This window comes from Castor canadensis, chromosome 15 (genome assembly GCF_047511655.1).
Source record: "Castor canadensis chromosome 15, mCasCan1.hap1v2, whole genome shotgun sequence".
Classification (NCBI taxonomy): Eukaryota; Metazoa; Chordata; class Mammalia; order Rodentia; family Castoridae; genus Castor; species Castor canadensis.
In genome coordinates this window covers 52,485,890-52,499,625 of record NC_133400.1, presented here as the reverse complement: position 1 = coordinate 52,499,625, position 13,736 = coordinate 52,485,890, and the positions used below count along the sequence as shown (strand labels likewise).

General features: G+C 38.2%; 1 protein-coding gene across 1 annotated transcript in view; it reads right to left on the bottom strand.

The window, feature by feature from the left end:
- Positions 1-13,736, bottom strand: part of LOC109678014 (cyclin-Y-like) — a 201,499-nt gene that overhangs the window by 65,631 nt on the left and 122,132 nt on the right. Inside the window, exon 3 of the mRNA XM_074056153.1 lies at positions 11,493-11,567. Within this exon, the coding sequence (XP_073912254.1) occupies positions 11,493-11,567 (75 nt within the window). The remainder of the gene's footprint in view (positions 1-11,492; positions 11,568-13,736) is intronic.

Below are 13,736 nucleotides of genomic sequence, written 5' to 3'. Positions count from 1 at the left end.
GTAAAGCCTGGTATATTACAGAACTGCAAAAGGGAGTGTCTCCTATAGCTGAGTAATTCCAATCAAATGGATTCCAATTCATATGGAATAGAAGCATTTAGTGACGTCCTTATAACAAAACCCCCTCTATTCCTGTCTATTCATGTATGTGAATGAAGTTCCTCAGCACTTCTATAAAAACAAAGACTTTGGCAGGCAATACTGCCTCATTCTAGTAAAAAACAATGGTCAATCACAGAATTATCCCAGTAAGAAATGTTTTTCCAAAAATATTTCAGGTTTAGGTTTAATAATTACTTATTAAAATTTTAATATGTTTGTAGTGTTTTACTCAACTGACAACTAATGATGATGCCTCAATATTAAAATTTGTTTTTGACACTTTGTGCCTTGTAAGAACTAGAAATAAAAAATTAAATTAAATTTAGGTCCACTTTTTACAAAAGTATGATAGTATGATAAGTGACTATCAGAAATCAAAAGTATTTCATTTAAGATAAAATTCTATGGAGAAAACAGAAAGGAAATACAAGTTCAAGATAAAAATGGAATGATATGAAATTTGCAATTGCTAAAGAACAGCATGTTCATACATTTTTAAATGACTGATGACAGCTACCAAATGACTACGGTGTTATAATTTCACTTGAAATGTTTTTAAAAGACACTTTATAAACATTTATACTTTAAAATAAAACTATCAGAAATTAGATCCTTTGATAGGATGAAAAAATCTTAAATGAACATAAAAATGCTTGAGGGAGTTCCTGGTTTCTCAAAAATATTTTCCATGGAATGTAAGCAAAGGAAAAAAACAAAAAGTAAAAACCAAAAGCAGAAATCACTGGTGTAACGGCTTTAGCTCCTTTGGATGCTTCAACATCTGACTGTAGTCTTCTCTGTGGAGCCTAACAAGCCCCAAAGAAGACATGTGTGTGACAGACCAGGAGCTGCAAAAGACAGTCTTTTTTTTTTTTTTTTCATTTTTCTTTTATTATTCATATGTGCATACAAGGCTTGGTTCATTTCTCCCCCCTGCCCCTACCCCCTCCATTACCACCCACTCTGCCCCCTCCCTCTCCCCCCCCTCAATACCCAGCAGAAACTATTTTGCCCTTATTTCTAATTTTGTTGTAGAGAGAGTATAAGCAATAATAGGAAGGAACAAGGGTTTTTGCTGGTTGAGATAAGGATAGCTATACAGGGAGTTGACTCACATTGCTTTCCTGTGCGTGGGTGTTACCTTCTAGGTTAATTCTTTTTGATCTACCTTTTCTCTAGTACCTGTTCCCCTTTTCCTATTGGCCTCAGTAGCTTTAAGGTATCTGCTTTAGTTTCTCTGTGTTAAGGGCAACAAATGCTAGCTAGTTTTTTAGGTGTCTTACCTATGCTCACCCCTCCCTTGTGTGCTCTCGCTTTTATCATGTGCTCATAGTCCAATCCCCTTGTTGTGTTTGCCCTTGATCTAATGTCCACATATGAGGGAGAACATACGATTTTTGGTTTTTTGAGCCAGGCTAACCTCACTCAGAATGATGTTCTCCAATTCCATCCATTTACCAGCGAATGATAACATTTCGTTCTTCTTCATGGCTGCATAAAATTCCATTGTGTATAGATACCACATTTTCTTAATCCATTCGTCAGTGCTGGGGCATCTTGGCTGTTTCCATAACTTGGCTATTGTGAATAGTGCTGCAATAAACATGGATGTGCAGGTGCCTCTGGAGTAACAGTCTTTTGGGTATATCCCCAAGAGTGGTATTGCTGGATCAAATGGTAGATCGATATCCAGCTTTTTAAGTAGCCTCCAAATTTTTTTCCAGAGTGGTTGTACTAGTCTACATTCCCACCAACAGTGTAAGAGGGTTCCTTTTTCCCCGCATCCTCGCCAACACCTGTTGTTGGTGGTGTTGCTGATGATGGCTATTCTAACAGGGGTGAGGTGGAATCTTAGCGAGGTTTTAATTTGCATTTCCTTTATTGCTAGAGATGGTGAGCATTTTTTCATGTGTTTTCTGGCCATCTGAATTTCTTCTTTTGAGAAAGTTCTGTTTAGTTCACATGCCCATTTCTTTATTGGTTCATTAGTTTTGGGAGAATTTAGTTTTTTAAGTTCCCTGTATATTCTGGTTATCAGTCCTTTGTCTGATGTATAGTTGGCAAATATTTTCTCCCACTCTGTGGGTGTTCTCTTCAGTTTAGAGACCATTTCTTTTGATGAACAGAAGCTTTTTAGTTTTATGAGGTCCCATTTATCTATGCTATCTCTTAGTTGCTGTGCTGCTGGGGTTCCGTTGAGAAAGTTCTTACCTATACCTACTAACTCCAGAGTATTTCCTACTCTTTCTTGTATCAGCTTAAGAGTTTGGGGTCTGATATTAAGATCCTTGATCCATTTTGAGTTAATCTTGGTATAGGGTAACATACATGGATCTAATTTCAGTTTTTTGCAGACTGCTAATAAGTTTTCCCAGCAGTTTTTGTTGAAGAGGCTGCTATTTCTCCATCGTATGTTTTTAGCTCCTTTGTCAAAGATAAGTTGGTTATAGTTGTGTGGCTTCATATCTGGATCCTCTACTCTGTTCCACTGGTCTTCATGTCTGTTTTTGTGCCAGTACCATGCTGTTTTTATTGTTATTGCTTTGTAATATAGTTTGAAGTCAGGTATTGTGATACCTCCTGCATTGTTCTTTTGACTGAGTATTGCCTCGGCTATCGTGGCCTCTTGTGTTTCCATATAAATTTAACAGTAGATTTTTCAATCTCTTTAATGCATGTCATTGGAATTTTGATGGGAATTGCATTAAACATGTAGATTACTTTGGGGAGTATCGACATTTTTACTATGTTGATTCTACCAATCCATGAGCATGGGAGATCTCTCCACTTTCTATAGTCTTCCTCAATCTCTTTCTTCAGAAGTGTATAGTTTTCCTTGTAGAGGTCTTTCACATCTTTTGTTAGGTTTACACCTAGGTATTTGATTTTGTTTGAGGCTATTGTAAATGGAATTGTTTTCATACATTCTTTTTCCGTTTGCTCACTGTTAGTGTATAGAAATGCTAGTGATTTTTCTATGTTGATTTTATATCCTGCTACCTTGCTATAGCTATTGATGATGTCTAGAAGCTTCTGAGTAGAGTTTTTTGGGTCTTTAAGGTATAGGATCATGTCGTCTGCAAATAGGGATATTTTGACAGTTTCTTTACCTATTTGTATTCCTTTTATTCCTTCTTCTTGCCTAATTGCTCTGGCTAGGAATTCCAGTACTATGTTGAATAGGAGTGGAGATAGTGGGCATCCTTGTCTGGTTCCTGACTTTAGAGGGAATGGTTTTAATTTTTCTCCGTTAAGTATAATGCTGGCTGTAGGTTTGTGCAAAAGACAGTCTTGACCCCAGCACACATGAAGGTGATAAAGAGAGTTGGGAAAAGTGGGTAAGGGGAGAATAGGAAGGCCATAGGAATACTCGGAGGGAAGAAGTCCCGAACAGGGGACAGCAGCTTCTACATGCCAGATAAAAGGAAGACCAGAAGGTGGGTCCTTTCCCCATGCAAAAGGTCAACACCGCCCAGGAGCAAAAACATGACCCCACACAGAGGATGACTAAAAAGCATGGTTTTGACTTTAGTATTTCTGAAAAGATGTGCAAAGAAAAACATGGCTTGCATTTTATTTCTGAATTTTACATTTCTGCTTTGGCTTCAAGCCACTTAAAGGACAACAGTTCTTACTCCATAAGTATTTCAAGGAACCCTTGAGAAACACGCAGTTCTCCCTCCCACTCTCACTTGTATTCTCTCCCTCTCCCTACCCCTCACACTCAGACATGGTTTTATTTTTTTTTTCAGCTTCTTTTTCAAAGCAAAGAACTTCTAAAAATCGTATTAATTAAAAGAAGGATGTAGCTTGGCTGTTTTTTTTTTTCTAATACTTGGGTAAGCACTTGTATTTTTTAAAATAATTAATTAAAACAAGTGAAGAAGGAAAAGACACCAGGAACTGCATGCAGTTTTTCCCCACAAGCAAAAAAATTCATATCATGAAAAGCCAAGGCATGATAAATGAGCTAATTTCACTGTAATCTGGCAATTTCTTCCACCCTATAAGGAATCCTTGGTCCCTTCTGGGTTGAATGGCTCTCTTAAAAAGAAAGACTGAGGTGACATCTCATTTATGCAAAGAAATGATAGAGCATACACTCTGGTTTTGGATAAAATACTAAGTTCAGTCAAGTGGAGGGATGTAATTAGCAAGCATTCTATTATCCTGTGGCCTTTTAGCATTTCCATTCTCCTTTTGAACAGCGAGAATGAGGTTCCTCGTCAAACCTAAAACTCTTTGATACCCAGAGGGAAAAGGAATATAACAATCAAGAAACTAACGACTTAATGCAGACTCATGTTTGCCAATTTCCATAGTATAACTACAGACTCATAAAAAGGTGACAGGGGAGGGGCCTGTCCAACAGACCACCAAACCCTGGGGATGGAAAGAGGATGAGGAGGCTGCAGAGGAGAGAGATTGGCTGTGGTCCCAACAACAGCTGCCCTAACATAACTGGTATCACCCCAACAATGGCCTTAGCTACAACATTCCTTCCAATTAAAAACAAAAATGATAGGAGCCACAGATGTAAACTGCTCTAGTATTCTCAGAAAGGTGGAGTCACGTAATAGAAATATAAGTTTATCTAAATGAAGAGGTTTAGGCTTACAACCAAAAACAGAACACCACCTGGCTTTATCATCTTTCCTTCTTTAAACCAGGTGGATTGGCACACTCACCAGGCACTCAGGGAAGCACAGGGAATGCCACAACTCAGTATCACAGGTTCTTTTCCCTTTAGGTGACCCAGACACAGCAACAGTTTTGAAAACCATAATATCGTCTGTAAAGAAAGCATTCATAGGCTACTGCAGGAGCTCGCAGGAGCTCTCCAAAGGCCCACTTATCCAGCCTGAGGGGTCAAGGAACTTTCAGGAGGAAGTGAGGGCAGAATTGAATATAAAGCAAGAGGCATATCTGTGGAACTGCAAGGGTTTGGGCATGGTTGAAGCAGAGGTACAAAGAAAAGACAGGAAGTGGGTTGGGAAGGCTGGACCATGAGGGGTCTTTTGTTCATGCTAAGGTGTCTGCCACTTAAGTCTAAGGTACCTGGAGAACCATTAAAAAGAAAAAGTGTATGTAAGAAAGTGACATAATAAGATCTGATTTATAGAAAGTCCCTCATTTAGTCATAGCACAGATGTAGGTCTAAAGAAGGTAAGGCAGGGAGTTCAGTCTATGGACTTGGATCAGTAATCCAAGTGAGTTGAGTCCAAACTTAAGGTGGCAGCAATAGGAGTGGGCATGAGCAGTCAGAATCAAGAGTTATGTAAGAGGTAAAACAACACACTGGATTACCTAAATACAATGGGTGTGCTGGTAAATGTTTAATGGTATCTTAAAAAAAATGATTGTGAACAAAATAATAATGGAAATTTTCCCAAATCTAGAGAAAGATACTCCCATACAGATGCAAGAGGCCTCCAGGACACCAAACAGACCAGATCAAAATAGAACTACCCCATGACATATCATCATTAAAACAACAAGTTCAGAAACTAGGGAAAGAATATTGAAGGCTGTAAGAGAGAAAAAACAAGTAACATACAAAGGTAAACCCATCAAAATCACAGCAGACTTCTCAACAGAAACATTAAAAGCAAGAAGAGCATGGGTAAGATCTTCCAGGCACTAAATGAAAATAACTTCAACCCCAGGATACTCTACCCAGCAAAACTATCATTCAAATAGATGGAATAATAAAAGTCTTCCATGATAAGCAGAAACTAAAACAATATGTGACCACAAAGCCACCACTACAAAAGATTCAAGGGATTCTGCACACAGAAACTGAAACTCAACTTAACCATGAAAAGACAGGCAAGCACCAAACCATAGGAAAAGAAAAAGCAAGACAGTAGAGAGTAAACTCAACTTAGGTACACACAATCAAACCTTCAAACAACTAAGACAACTAAATGACAGGAATCACCATATACCTATCAGAACTAACACTTAATGTTAACGGACTTAATTCACCCATCAAAAGGCACCGCTTCACGAAATGGATTAAAAAGGAAGATCCAACAATTAGTTGCTTGCAGGAGACCCATCTCACCGAAAGAAATAAGCATAGGCTTAGGATGAAAGGCTGGAAGAAGATTTACCAAGCCAATGGCCCCTGGAAACAGGCAGGAGTAGCAATACTTATCTCTGACAAAGTAGACTTCAAACCTACATTGATCAAACGAGATAATGAAGGACATTCCATACTTATAAAAGGGGAAATAGACCATAAGGAAATAATAATCATCAACCTGTATGCACCCAATGTCAATGCACCGAATTTCATCAAAACATACCCTGAAAGGTTGTGGGAGACTTTAACACCCCATTATCATCAATAGATAGGTCATCCAAACAAAAAATCAATAAAGAAATCCAAGATCTAAAATATACAGTAGATCAAATGGACCTAGTTGATGTCTACAGAACATTTCATCCAACCTCTACACAATATACATTCTTCTCAGCAGCCCATGGAACCTTCTCCAAAATAGATCATATCCTAGGGCACAAAGCAAGCCTCAGCAAATATAAGAAAATAGAAATTATACCACGCATACTATCTGATCACAATGCAGTAAAAGTAGAACTCAACAACAAAAGTAAAGACAAAAGACATGCAAACAGCTGGAAACTAAATAACTCATTACTTAATGAACAATGGATCATCGATGAAATAAAAGAGGAAATTAAAAAGTTCCTGAAAGTCAATGAAACTGAAAACACAACCTACTGGAACCTATGGGACACAGCTAAGGCAGTCCTGAGAGGAAAGTTTATAGCCATGAGTGCATATATTAAAAAGACTGAAAGATCCCAAATCAATGACCTAATGATACATCTCAAACTCCTAGAAAAACAAGAACAAGCAAGTCCCAAAACAATAGAAGAAGAGAAATAATAAAAATAACAGCTGAAATCAACGAAACAGAAACCAAAAAAACCATACAAAGAATTAATGAAACAAAAAGTTAGTTCTTTGAAAAAATAAACAAGATCGATAGACCCCCCACACAAGGAAAACTATAAACTTCTGAAGAAAGAGATTGAGGAAGACTATAGAAAGTGGAGAGATCTCCCATGCTCATGGATTGGTAGAATCAACATAGTAAAAATGTCGATACTCCCAAAAGTAATCCACATGTTTAATGCAATTCCCATCAAAATTCCAATGACATTCATCAAAGAGATTAAAAAAAAAAGTGAAATTTATATGGAAACACAAGAGGCCACGAATAGCCAAGGCAATACTCAGTCAAAAGAACAATGCTGGAGGTATCACGATACCTGGCTTCAAACTATATTACAAAGCAATAGCAATAAAAACAACATGGTACTGGCACAAAAACAGACATGAAGACCAGTGGAACAGAATAGAGGACCCAGATATGAAGCCACACAACTATAACCAACTAGTCTTTGACAAAGGAGCTCAAAATAGACGATGGAGAAAAAGCAGCCTCTTCAACAAAAACTGCTGGGAAAACTGGTTAGCAGTCTGTAAAAAACTGAAACTAGATCCATGTATATCACCCTATACCAAGATTAACTCAAAATGGATCAAGGATCTTAATATCAGACCCCAAACTCTTAAGCTGATACAGGAAAGAGTAGGAAATACTCTGGAGTTAGTAGGTATATGCAAGAACTTTCTCAACAAAACCCCAGCAGCACAGCAACTAAGACGTTCATAGATAAATGGGACCTCATAAAACTAAAAAGCTTCTGTTCATCAAAAGAAATGGTCTCTAAACTGAAGAGAACACCCAGAGAGTGGGAGAAAATATTTGCCAGCTACACATCAGACAAAGGACTGATAACCAGAATATACAGGGAACTTAAAAAACTAAGTTCTCCCAAAACTAATGAACCAATAAAGAAATGGGCAAGTGAACTAAACAGAACTTTCTCAAAAGAAGAAATTCAAATGTCCAAAAAACACATGAAAAAATGCTCACCATCTCTAGCAATAAAGGAAATGCAAATTAAAACCTCGCTAAGATTCCACCTCACCCCTGTTAGAATAGCCATCATCAGCAACACCACCAACAACAGGTGTTGGCGAGGATGCGGGGAAAAAGGAACCCTCTTACACTGTTGGTGGGAATGTAGACTAGTACAACCACTCTGGAAAAAAATTTGGAGGCTACTTAAAAAGCTGGATATCGATCTACCATTTGATCCAGCAATACCACTCTTGGGGATATACCCAAAAGACTGTTACTCCAGAGGCACCTGCACATCCATGTTTATTGCAGCACTATTCACAATAGCCAAGTTATGGAAACAGCCAAGATGCCCCAGCACTGACGAATGGATTAAGAAAATGTGGTATCTATACACAATGGAATTTTATGCAGCCATGAAGAAGAACGAAATGTTATCATTTGCTGGTAAATGGATGGAATTGGAGAACATCATTCTGAGTGAGGTTAGCCTGGCTCAAAAAACCAAAAATCGTATGTTCTCCCTCATATGTGGACATTAGATCAAGGGCAAACACAACAAGGGGATTGGACTATGAGCACATGATAAAAGCGAGAGCACACAAGGGAGGGGTGAGCATAGGTAAGACACCTAAAAAACTAGCTAGCATTTGTTGCCCTTAACACAGAGAAACTAAAGCAGATACCTAAAAGCAACTGAGGCCAATAGGAAAAGGGGACCAGGAACTAGAGAAAAGGTTAGATCAAGAAGAAATAACCTAGAAGGTAACACACATGCACAGGAAAGCAATGTGAGTCAACTCCCTGTATAGCTATCCTTATCTCAACCAGCAAAAACCCTTGTTCCTTCCTATTATGGCTTATACTCTCTCTACAACAAAATTAGAGATAAGGGCAAAATAGTTTCTGCTGGGTATTGAGGGGGTAGGGGGGAGAGAGAGGGGGCAGAGTGGGTGGTAAGGGAGGGGGTGGGGGCAGGGGGGAGAAATGACCCAAGCCTTGTATGCACATATGAATAATAAAATAATAATAAAAAAAATGATTGTGTGATTTGCAGTGTTCGCCAATTTCCACAGTGTAAATGCTGCCCACATGATGTCTGAAAAGAATTGTGTGCGGTGCAAAGACAGCTCCGCCACCAGTATATGCATGTAAGAAATGAGAAGGGGAGAGGCTTGGAAAATTCAAAGCCTTTTCTGACCTAGAGACCTGGGCAGGGTAAGAAAGGGCAGGAAGCTAACTACAGTTCTTAAGCTTTATTGGGGGCATTCTGAGCTAGAGAAACCTATAAGTTTCTTTGTAAAGATGTCCAGCAGGCAGCTGGATACGTGAGTTTTGAACACTACATAGAAAAATGTAGTTAGACATTATAGTTGACACAAAAGCCAGGAGGAGCTGTGCACAGATCAAAAAGACATCATGGTGAAGGACAGAACCCTGAAAAACACTAAAATCAAAGGGGTTAATTAACAGAGAAGCAGCACACTGAGCCATCTAGAAGGAACTTACAGAAAGGGAGAAATTTGCGGGCCAATTTGACAAAAGCCATTCACAGATAACCATTTTACTAAAAAGTAATTCATTAAAGTTGCCAAAATTATCTATTTTAAAAACCTATTTCTTTTAATTATGGGTAACCAACTGTTCATTAGATGGACTTGTTCTCAGCAAACTGGCCCATTTAAAGATAGGAAGCCAAAAGAGAAGCTGTTTTCAGAAGCACGGAGGAGTCAGGAGCAGCAAGTGCCCCAGGAATGGGTGTGGACTTCAGGAGGGGATTGTCCTCAGGTAACTTTACTCCTCACACGCCACAGAATGCCAGGAGACTAACAGAAAGAGAAGAAGCAGCTGTGTGTAGAAGCTGTCACTAAACATAGAAACAGAGAAGACCCAGACAGAGAGATCTGGTTCTTTTTCCTTTTGTTTATAACCTGTGAAACTCAAGTATGTTTACATGTTGAATTGAAAAACCCAGTGTTTAAGGAGAAGTTGAAGCAGAAAACAAGGGGTAGAGTAACCCATGGCCTGATGTTCCACAAGAGGAAGGGAATAAGATTCAGAGCAAAGGGGAAGGAGAATGTCCCTAAGCTATTTCTGGTGCAATCCTTCTGTTTGGTCATTTCCTTTCTTCATGACAACCAAGGTATGTGTCATTCACCCAGAGGTTCCCATATAATTTCATATGAATCTTGTGAGAACATTTTCTGATTGATATCGGTCTATATACTGAACCAAACCTTAAAGCCAGCTAGTCTCATAGCTTGTTTTCACAGAACTATCCTTAAGTGTCTGTACAAAATTGTTTGGACCCTCATTTTTCATTGTCCTCATCTCATCCTCACTATCATTCTCCTTTCCTTGCAATATCCTACTCCTTTCACCAAGGAGAGATAGTAGAGTTTTTTTTGTTTGGTTGGTTTGGTTTTGGTATCTAATATATTCAAAACTTAACTTCACAAGTATTTGATGCCTACACCGATTTACTTGTACTCTTAGAAACATTTCTTTTTCAGAAATGTGCCAAAGGCTTTCAAATCAAGTCAGTGGATGGCTTAAACATCACCAATATTACATTAGCATAATGCCTTGCAAAACTGTTGCCTAATCATTATTAGTTACCAATTCGTACATATGAATTTACTGTCTTAAACATATTTATCTGTTTTCTAGTTACTTTTGGATCTTTTCTAAATTAAAGCTTAGACTCTGCTCCAAGGATAGAATCACAAAAAAAATATCCTGGTCACAATGCCACCATATGTTATACTTTTCTACAGGTATAGTATGTGAAGATTTGTGTTCACTATACTGTACAAGCTTTGTCTTTCCTGTGCAGCTAGGAATCCGGAAACAATGAGATAAGCCAGGGGCTAAAAGGAAGAGAAAATCCCCTAGGAGAAACCTCACACACTTCTGGGACAAGACACAGGATCCTAGGATCCTTATGAATAAGCAAGTTAAGAAAAAGTTGTCAAAAAAGAAAACATCTACATCTAGCGTAGTTTCAATTCAGCTCTCAAGTGATAGTTAATAGTGCTTTCACTTACGGTTTGTATTTTTGTTTTCTTTTACTTAACTAACAAACATGTCTGACCTTTTGAGAATTTACGCAAATACCAATTCTTAAAGAGAAATTTCTGGCTCTTAGAGTAGAAACTCCTGCTATAGGACAGACAAAGAGATAATCCAGCTAACTGCCAAAATGAGACAGCTGCCCCCAGTGAGAAATTCTAAAATTATAACTCAGTACAAAAGAAAAACAAACAAACAAAAACCCCAAAGGGAATCACCATTAAGCAATATACTCTAGGGTCATTAAAGGACATTCAATTTTACACTGAAAACCAAATCTAGTGGGAAAGTCCATACTTGAGCTATCAATGTCAGGCTTTTTTTGTTTTTAAAGAAACAAATAAATTAGTAACCTACCGTCTGTCTGGGATTTACTGAGGAATATTGTGCTGGCCTGAGGATGGTCTGAAGGATTGAATTCCATGTTCAAATCTTTAAAGAAAGAAAAAATATTATATGAATAATCATTGATAATTAGCGAAAGCTAAGATTAATTTTCAATTTTTTCAACCTTAAATTGCTAATACTTTCAAGATTTGTAGAAATCTATAGTTATGATGTTAATAATTCTTTTGATTCAATTGAGAACATTCCTATTTAGAACTCTGAAAAAGCGATACACAAAAATTAGATGCTTGCCTGGAGATCATTAGCCTAAAAAACTCCATTTTCCTTTTTTAAAGTCTGCTGTGCACCCAAGAGACTACGAAATGGAGCAAAGATATCACATGAAATCAAAGACGGCTACGCACTGCAACAAGTTTACATAAACCCCACAGCTCAGTAAGTGTAATTTCCTTGTCAAAAGTGATTAACACAGGGCATCCCCCCACCGTGCTCTGCTTAGTTAACAATTATTTTGAAAGGTAGTATATGAAAGATAAACACTGCCTATCAACCATTTGAGGGCCTAACCTGGTCTGTGCATGTGTTCTGTTGATCCATTCATGTTTTTTAATTAGGCCAACATATAAAAAAATCAAGAGATTTCAAACACATATCACAAAGAAAAACAACCCTATTTCCAGCTTCTTTGGAGAGATTAGGTATTTGACAGCACCTGGCCCCTTCAGAGGGGACTTTTGATGTCACCTGCCCAGGCTCCAGTTCTCTCCCTTCCTAACGCTCAGTGGCCCTTCTTCCTTTCCTGCCTTCCCAACCCAAGAGGCATTTGCTTCTGCAATCCGTGCCTTAGAATAATCTCCAAGGGTCAGAGACTTGTCAGTTTGATTAAATAACTTAGAATCCTGCCATACTAAGAGTTTTTCCAGTTTAAATTAAACAACAATAACCTGATGACAGAGGAAAAGAATGGCTGAACAGACCAGAAGAATCAAGTTAGGGGAGAAAAGAAAGAAGATGAAAGCCTCTGGAAAGTCAGCACAGTCTTCAAATTTGCTTATGGCATCAGAGTAAAAACTATTTGGGGTTAAATTATTTCAATAAATTTGCAAAGAAATCTAATCAACTCCAATAAAAACAGATTGTGCCTATCTTTAACTTCAATAGTTTATCAAGTCAAAGAGAAAAGAAAACAAGAATTGTCATAAAGATACTGAAGACAACACATAATCTCTTATCCATGCAAAGACCTGGATGTGAGACAATGTCTGCACTTGCCTCCTGGCCTTTAGTTCCCAACCTCTAAGCAGAATTTGAGTAAAGAAACACATACTGAGTCTAAAACACATGCCACTTCAACTGACTGGTCCTTCTGATACTATGTAACTTCTATCAAAGTCACACCAGGGATTCACAGTTAAAGGCTTTGAGGGGTTTTAATGGAAAGAGAAAGGACAAGAAAGGCACAATTTTTCCAGCATTGCTAAACTATGAAAAGCTAGGCCAAAATGTCTGGTGAAAGTGGCTGTCTGTGAAGGGATTTCCTGCTCAACTAGGATCTTGGATTTTTAAAAAAGTAATAATAAATGTGCTATTAAATTTTTTTGAGATCTGTAACAGTAGATCTAGATGGTGAAATGCTATCTCACCATGAAGAATACTTTCTTGACATGGAAATAGATACACCATGTGTCCTTAGGTAAGGAAAGCAGTATGATACCACTCTGAGCATATGCGTAGGCACAGAAAAATACATGCAAAAGAATATACATCGGCATTTGGTTACCTTAGCAATTGAGGGGTTTTGTTTTGTTCTGCTCTGCTACTCTGTGTTTCAAAGTACTCTCATGCTTTTGATGGTTTGCTTTTTAAACCTCTGCAATTTAAAAAACGTATTTTAAAACAACCTATAAAAACAGATTATCTGGGTAGTGGACTATTTCTCTAGTCCATGCCAGCATTTCTAGGAGATGCCCTGGGAGAATCTCTCAGGAGAACTCCTCTCCTGCCTATGGCTGTTGGGTCCTTCCCCTGAAGTTAGTGGAGACTCACAGGTAGCCACTGAGATAAAACTCCTTACCAGCAATGTCCTCTTGCTATAGGAACTCATAACTACATGATCAGCTCAGAGGGACCCCCGAGAAAGTAGCCCTCTTCCTCCTGTGGCTGCCACTGTGTGTCTTCATTCTCCTGCTTTCTATAGAACTGGAAAGGGAAAAGGCCTACTTTTCCTTCTATTGGGAAAACAAGCAGCAGGAT